This window comes from Aythya fuligula, chromosome 2 (assembly GCF_009819795.1).
Source record: "Aythya fuligula isolate bAytFul2 chromosome 2, bAytFul2.pri, whole genome shotgun sequence".
Taxonomy (NCBI): Eukaryota; Metazoa; Chordata; class Aves; order Anseriformes; family Anatidae; genus Aythya; species Aythya fuligula.
The window spans coordinates 90,053,521-90,061,211 of NC_045560.1; the positions used below are offsets into that span (position 1 = coordinate 90,053,521).

The window sequence follows — 7,691 nt, forward strand, 5'->3', positions numbered from 1 at the left end:
CTCAGTGACAGTCTGCTGTTGCTGCCAGCAAAGCCTTGTACAGGGATGTAATCTACTCTGAAGCGTGCATCAGATTATGTATATGTGTCTATGTATGTATATATACACAACTGATGTGTTTGTGTATACATACACACGCATATGCATGTAGTCCAGACACAGAAATATATATATTTATATGTATATTATATATACACACATTCTTAGAGGCTTAAGAATAACATAAAAGCACTTCAGATGATAAAAAAAATATCAAAACTACTTCTGCCTGGCATTTGGAAGTAGATTTGTAAACCAAGGAATGGCACATACTTACTTTTCCCCATGGCAATGTAAATTTAATATCTTGCAACAGTGATTCTTTATAAGAATGCATCTGAACTTCTCTGACAACTCCTGCTGTCAGTCTACACAGAAGATGTGGTCTGGAGCATTAACAAATACCATGTTGCAGCAGAATTACATCTGGCATGCAAAATACCTGAAGCTCAGTGCCTGCCATCCACAAGACCCTTTTTGGGGCATGTGAACTTCAGATTAACTCGTGGGTTTGTGGACAGATCACCCATTAGTGGCTGGACCACATCAGTTGTGCCCCCAGAGCATGTCTTACCTGCTTTTATCCATAATCTGTTGTTTTATCCCAAAGAAATGTCATTGACATACTCTGAGACCATTCAGTGTTGAATAAAAAGCACAGTGAAAAGGGGCGGTTGGGGAGATAAGCTTCAAAACCATACTCTTGATTTGACCTGAAACATTTACGTTGGTGCACCTTGCACTAGCATATAGATACCCATGCTGTTTTTGCATGAGCCTCACAGGAAGCAGAACAGGAGACTACCTAATGCACATGCTTTAAATATAAAAAATTATTCTAAAATGTTTTACAAATACATTTTTGTAATACAAATTCTCCATCACCAAGATGGCATTATTTTTACGCAGGACTAGATCATAAACATTGTAACAGATGGCTTAATACAAAGTTCTACACCAAAATGGTTTAACTAACTCCAAGGTTCACATTTCGATCCAAGAATGACAGTTAATTAGATCGTACCTGCATGTAAGAAACCAACTGGTGAACCTTTGAAACCTATTGTGTAAGTCTATAGGAAATATAAAAAGGTTACATGCTGGCCTTTAACACATTTGCCAGACATTGCAACAAACTATTCTCTCCTGCCTCCAATTGTTTTTAAGTCTGTCAGCTTGCTGGTCCTGTTTCCTAAATGGTGCTCACTGAAGCTGAACATGCTTATTAAAATAAACTGAATGTGCTATTTATCAAGAGGGAAAAAAAATGTTAAAAGAGGGAAAACAGATCTTTAAGAACAAGAATTTAAATGTTTTTTACTGGTAGATTCTCTTTTCAGAGGGGAAACCATACGCATGCTTTGCAGAACTTTCACTGCAGACTCCACGCAGAACATAAACCCAGCCCTGAACAGCAACTTTCTGCTGTCCTATCTCCCCTCTGTGCAAACTGAACACACAAAATCTGACACTAGAGACCGCTTTAACCTTAACAATCTACCTCGCACCAAAGTGTTTTGTCTGCAACAAGTTGACTACTGGGCAGTGCAAGCACAGCTTTCCAGACCAAAGTTCAGGAAGGAAGGAATTGTGGAGCCTGGTGCCTGACAAGGCTGAAAGACAGCTCAGACAGACAGTGTCTCTTTAGCTATTTCTGAAAGAGACAAAAGTGACCCATTTCGATAGCTCCAGAGCAATTAGAAAAGAAATAGCCTGCGTTCTTTATGGCCCTGAAATTCTCATAGCAGTAACAAACCAGGGCACTGACAGTGATCTAGTGCGGATCTGTGAGTAGGTATTGAGAGCACCCACAGCACTGTGCAGCCTTAAAAGGCTCTGCGTTACCTTGGGATCAGTCCAAATCACAGGGAACATTCATTAGAAAATGAAGATACTTAATCTGGTGATAAACTGTTTTATCTTTCTTTGTATGCGAGTGCTGTCTACAAGGTTAAGTTATTCCGGAGCCTTCGTAAGGGCTGTGTAATACACTTAAATTACCACATGTCAAAAGACAGTGACACTCCTGGACAGTACATTAGACCCTTGAAAATATTGTACCTGCAAACAGTGCTGGTGAAAGCATCTTTGTTTTAAACGTGGGAAACAGGGCTGAGATCTTTGAGATCTTCTAAATTCTATCGTTATGCATTGTCTTAGAAATAGTGGAATAAGTGGAAAAAACCACACAGAACTCTATTCCCTCCCCCAGTCCTGGTCTGCCAACTTGTCTGTTGGTCCTACTGGACCACCTGATGTATCCAGTATTACCAGCTTCCACAAAGGACAGATCCTAACTTAATTCTTGGGCCACCAGTGACTGCAAAACACATTCCAGATTCCCAACCACATTAGTCTATTTCCTCATTTCCCTCCTGTGTACAATCAGTCTTCACAGGGAGCTGGATTCTTAAATACATGGTCTACTCTTACACAAGGTACACGCTGTTAGCTTGAGTTTTAACAAAATCACCGGTTGTGTTTATTTACCAAAATCAGAACAGTGCTTACTGCTCTAATCATTATTACTTTGAAACAGTGAATAATTAAAGTAAAGTCAAGAAGGTTTTCAAATCTGCCTTCTGGCTTTTCTCTTTTTCTTCTAGGTTGAGCATCCGTTTTAGCTTAGAAAAGTGAAACTTGGATTTTCGGGGGGTCTTGGAACCAGAACTCGTTGTCACCTGTCCGGATGCAGGCGTTCTGAAAAACAAAAGACTCAAATATCTTAAAGGTGAGAAATCGTAATTAATATCAACTGACTATGACAGTGGACACACGTAGTTTAAGCAAAAATTTTAAATGTACATAGTGTGTTTTCATATACAGGTGAGCAGTTGGAAGTAGAATTTTTTAATGCAAATTTTAAGCTATATATTTCACATTAATGGCAAAAACATTATTGTGCATTCTTGGCACATGGTCACATTTCACTGACATCTTTTAAAAGTTAGGCAGTCAAAATGGATCTCCTTAACCAGTCCACTAAGGAAAAACATTTTGTTATTAATTACAGGTTTACTAAGTGACTGATCTGCAATCAGCACGCCTCCCCTTCCCAACAAGATCCATTATGGTCTACTCAGACCAGTGCCTCTTTAAACAGGAGAGAAACAGATACCTGGGAAGAGATGAGGGAGTGTTCCCTTTGGATCCCAGCCTACTGCAGCTTACAGGTGTCATTTTTTTTGCAGACTGAGTTTTTACATCTGGTGTCCTGAGGCTAGATTTAACAGTTGGAGTGCCAGAATTTTGTGTCTTGGTAGCCAGAAAATACCTGCTTTTACCAAAATGTCTTGTTGTTTTGTTGCATGAGGTGCAAGTAATCAGCTACGGAGAGAATAAAGAAATTATTAACCACTCTATCAGTCCTTCCCCTGTTATTTTTTAAAGCTATTGTAAGAATTATCTAAACCATTCTATCCTAAGAATTATCCAAACTCTTTATTAATATCAGTTAAATATTTACCTAAGAGAAACACAGAGGTTTCAAAAAGCAGTATTTACTTTACACCTAGCGCAAGCATTTCAAGCTTCTTAAACCAAACACGTCCCGTGGATTTATCTAGAAATGACTCCAGTCCTAGCAACTGATTTCAGGAGACCCTCAACCCTGCCCTTAATATAGTTCACTGAAATACAGAAAACAACCCTGTCAAAACCAGAAGGTGAAACAGCACCTGAACTAGATGCATGGTATCTGTGAATATATAGTAGTGGTATTCATATTTTGCTAAAAAAATGTGATGCACTAAGTGATCAAAACTCATAAAGTGTACGCTAACCCCAGTGAAGTTATACTACAAATTTTCAGAGTCTTGAGATAAATATATAAATTGCCAAACTCTCAAGAAACACCCATCCCTAACTAGTAACACCAAGTCTTGGTGAACAAAGAAGGGTCTTGTTAATAGCACTAAAATATTTACTACAGTACAGAGGAGGTTCTATTCTCTACCTGTCTGTTTACTTCTGGTCTGCAGGGAACCTCCAGCAGCACAGTACGTTACAGAGGTGCAGCACAACAGGTAACATGGGAGAGGCACAGAGACTGTCAGATACTCCTAATATCCCTTACTACCATGGCAACTACTGTTATTAAGACACACGGGAATAATACAGTCAGACAAGTTTTGAGGCACACAATTACACCGACTGAAAAACACAGTTACGTGATGTTTCTGGTTAAAAACATACTCAAAAGGATGTCACAAAGAAGTCCGAGGGGTTTTGAAAACATCTATAGCACATCATTCATTTCAAAGTGCATAAATTTACCTAAGTTCAGAGTGCTTAGAAAGAATTCAATTTAAAAATGCTTAAATGAAGTGTTTTCAGGTGTTTTGACTATGTCTAGACATTATTTTGTCAGACTAACAAACTAAAAGAGAGAGAGATCATTAACTGACACAGCCTAGGTATTGATGTATTTTTAGCTCTTCTGAAAATCAGATGGGGAAAAAACACAGCACCACATGACTGTTTAGCACTCCACGGAATATAAATGGAGGCCAACGCTTTACAGTGCAGGAATCAGTGGAGTAAACATAGCAGTGCACTGCTGGTTTTCGCTCCCTGGACAGCATACACACTTAACTCCAGAAAGGCATCACAGGCACAACCTGTCATATTGCTGTTGCTTAGTTTAATTCTCAACCACACTTGAATTCTCATTTTCACAAAGCTCAGTTATTAGCTTACAGGGATCTACATTGCTAATTTTGAAAGCTGACAGTTCCTGACAGTATTTTAAATACTTAATACCAGAAATATTTAAATCGTAATCCACAGCACAAATGCAAACAGAACTGAGCAGAACACAAGTGCAGCAAACTGTAACTACATCCCAAGATTAGAGTATTATCCAGAGTTTAAACTGGCCCTGTTTAAAACTGAATCTTAAACGACTCGTATAAATGCACAACACATCCTAAGAATCTCTCTAGCTACAAAACTAAGAGCCCATCATAATTCTCCAGGACACTGTTCACCAATCGTCAAAAGAGACAGTTCTTAATGCATGCTAAATGTTTGTGATCCTACAGCAGAAAAATAAAGCAAAGCATCCAGCTTCCCAGATAGTCTTTATCTTGCTCTTTTTTGCTGGTCATTTATGATCCAGAATTTGGAAAGAGTAATAACATGGATGCCTATCGGGAATGTCTTTTTTTTTTTTTGCCGTGAGATTTGATAACGTCTATGGCATTTCCTCAGTTTGTGTCACTGACTCCTTAATAATTTTTGGTTGAGCAAATTTTACTCCCAAACGTGCAGGCTCTGATCTGAGAAAATGCCAAGAGAACCAGGAACTGCTGGGCACAGTACGGTGCTGTCACACTTTTAAGATATCCATTTACAGAACCTGTTTTCATAGTAGTGCATACCTTTGCAACACTAGATTAAACACATGCTATTGTTCTTCACGGCATTAAATCTTATATTCTTCAGTAACTCTAGGAAAAAACATTAGCTTGTTTAAATTTCAGAAGTGGTTTAGTTCTGAAAGACCTCCTATAAACACTGATACTCAGCCAAACATAAAAAATTCAGCATGTTCAGAAGGTAACGATAATCTGTTGTAGTCATGATGGTCTGCTGAGGTAAATGATGACAAACTTGTGCATTGAGCAAAAACTTTTTTAGATGGCTAGTAAAACTTAAAAAAAAAAAAAAAAAAAAAGACAATCCATCAGTCACTCAAGCCCTTCTTCAAAGCTGAAACAAAAGCAGTAAACATGAAGCTATGCACACTGGCAAAAACTGCCTGACTTCAGTCTATGGAATGTTTTTCTTCTTAGGTATATTTTGGGGGATTCTTAGCAATGGATTCCTACAAATTGTAATGGATTCTTAGGATCTACGCTGTTGTATTAAAGCTTTACATCTAATAGAGTTGTCTGGTCCCAGTTTTGCCACATTCACATGAATAGGGAAAGAAAAAAAAAATAAAAAGCAGGCAAAAATCTGCCTCTCCTGCCAGTTTGACAAAGTTATGCAAATGATACAGTAGTTGACAGTGGAAATGCTGGAGCTTCCTGGCAGGAAGAAATGACTAAATTTTCAGCAAGATCTCAGACATCTGCACAGTTTACTCAGATTGGTGCTAAACAGATCACAGCAAGAGCCAAGCTGTTTCCTCTGACGTGAGGGTTTTTTATTGGCGGGGGTGGAGAGGGGGAGGAAGGTGGGAGAGAGGCAAAAATATAAGATATCTGTTCTTGAAATTGCACTCTTGATCTCTTTATTGCAGAAGTTTCTAAAACTTTTGATTGTAAATGTAAGTAAAAGTTGTACCAAAAGGAAAAAAGAACTATATGCTCATGAAAAAAAGAAATATGCAGGAGTGAGCTCCACTTCTAAGAGAAATATTTCATTATTTATTTTTTTCTTTTTATGGCACTGAAAGGCTTCAGGGAAACATCTAATATTTGGCAGTCCAAAGTGAACACCCTTACCAGGACACTTTTGGAGTCCCTGTACTTTTTCAAAAGCTTTGTCTGTCTCATGTTGAGCTTGTAACTCTTTGCCTCTCGCTTAAGGATCTTCTCTATCTGCGGCGTCACCTTCATCTTTGGCCTGAGACGCACCCGGCGGCTATCGGGCAGCAGGAACTGGAAGCAGTGAGGACATATCCTCTCCTTCCCGAATTCATCATCTACGGGTTAACAGAGAGTAAAACTTCAGTAATTATGACCTATGGGCAAAAGAGTAAAACTTCAGTAATCATGACCTATAGACAAAAGAGTAAAACAAATGAAATAATCACGATCTATAGGCAAAAGAGCAAGACTTAGGTAATCACGATCCGTAGCTAAGTGTTATAAAGCACGGCTCTATAAAGCATTAGCAATGTTTTGCCTCGCGTGGTTCAGGTGCAGCCACAACCCCTCACTCGCCTCGGCGCCTGCCCAGCGTCCACCTGCAGGGGGAGAGAAAACAGAGGGGCACTAAGTCACCGGAGGGAGAAGCCCCCAGCCCCATTCCGCCCCTTTTTTTCTCCCCTGTCCCCTTGTCCCCTCTCCCCTCGTCCCCCCCGTGTCCCCGCTCACAGCAGGAACCGCGCCTGTCCCGGGCAGGCGGCCGCCATCTCCCTGGCCGCCGCCTCCAAGAAGCGGCCGTGCACCCCCATGGCCGCCCTGCCGGAAGGGCTGCGCCTGCCTCTGTGTCTGTCTCTGTGTGCAGGGGGTGGCTCCCCGCGCCCAGCGCCATGGTTCCGGGCTCTGACGGGACCCGCTGCCTCTCTCCCGGCGATGAGATCCGGGAGGACGGCGGCGGGGCGGCCCCGGGATGCCGCCGGGGTGCCGGTCCCGCTGGGCGGCAGCCGCCCGGGGAACCGTTGGGGCAGCGGCCGCCATTGGGGCCGCTGAGGGGAGGCGGCGGGGGCAGCACCTCGCCCCTTGGCGCCTCCGAGTTTCCCTGAGGGAAAGGGAACTTTACCTGAAGAGAAATATATATATATATACACACATATATACATATATATATACATATACACATATATATATTTCTGCCAGTTGTTGCCACCTGGAAGATTTCAACCAGCAACCCCACTTACTGTTCGGAAGTGCCCCTGCGACGCGTCCGTCCAGATTGTAGCAACGGCATACTTGGCCTCGTCATTCCACAAATGTGCTCCTATCAAAAATAATAATAAT

General features: G+C 41.1%; 1 protein-coding gene across 1 annotated transcript; it reads right to left on the reverse strand.

The window, feature by feature from the left end:
• Positions 1-2,497: 2,497 nt before the first annotated feature.
• C2H18orf21 (chromosome 2 C18orf21 homolog) lies at positions 2,498-7,320 on the reverse strand. The gene is made up of 5 exons (XM_032183055.1): positions 7,086-7,320; positions 6,933-6,955; positions 6,492-6,691; positions 3,158-3,366; positions 2,498-2,739 (listed from the first exon to the last, which is right to left on the reverse strand). Exons 1-5 carry the CDS (start codon positions 7,163-7,165, stop codon positions 2,586-2,588), a joined length of 666 nt encoding a protein of 221 aa, XP_032038946.1. The 5' UTR covers positions 7,166-7,320; the 3' UTR covers positions 2,498-2,585.
• Positions 7,321-7,691: the final 371 nt, after the last annotated feature.

Coding starts and splice junctions, on each gene's coding strand:
- C2H18orf21 (XM_032183055.1), bottom strand. CDS start 7,165: ATGGGGGTGCACGGCCGCTTCTTGGAGGCGGCGGCCAGGGAGATGGCG. Junction 3,367..6,491: donor GGGACTCCAAAAGTGTCCTG/GTAAGGGTGTTC, acceptor TTCTCTCCGTAG/CTGATTACTTGCACCTCATG. Junction 2,740..3,157: donor ACTCCCTCATCTCTTCCCAG/GTATCTGTTTCT, acceptor TTTGTTTTTCAG/AACGCCTGCATCCGGACAGG.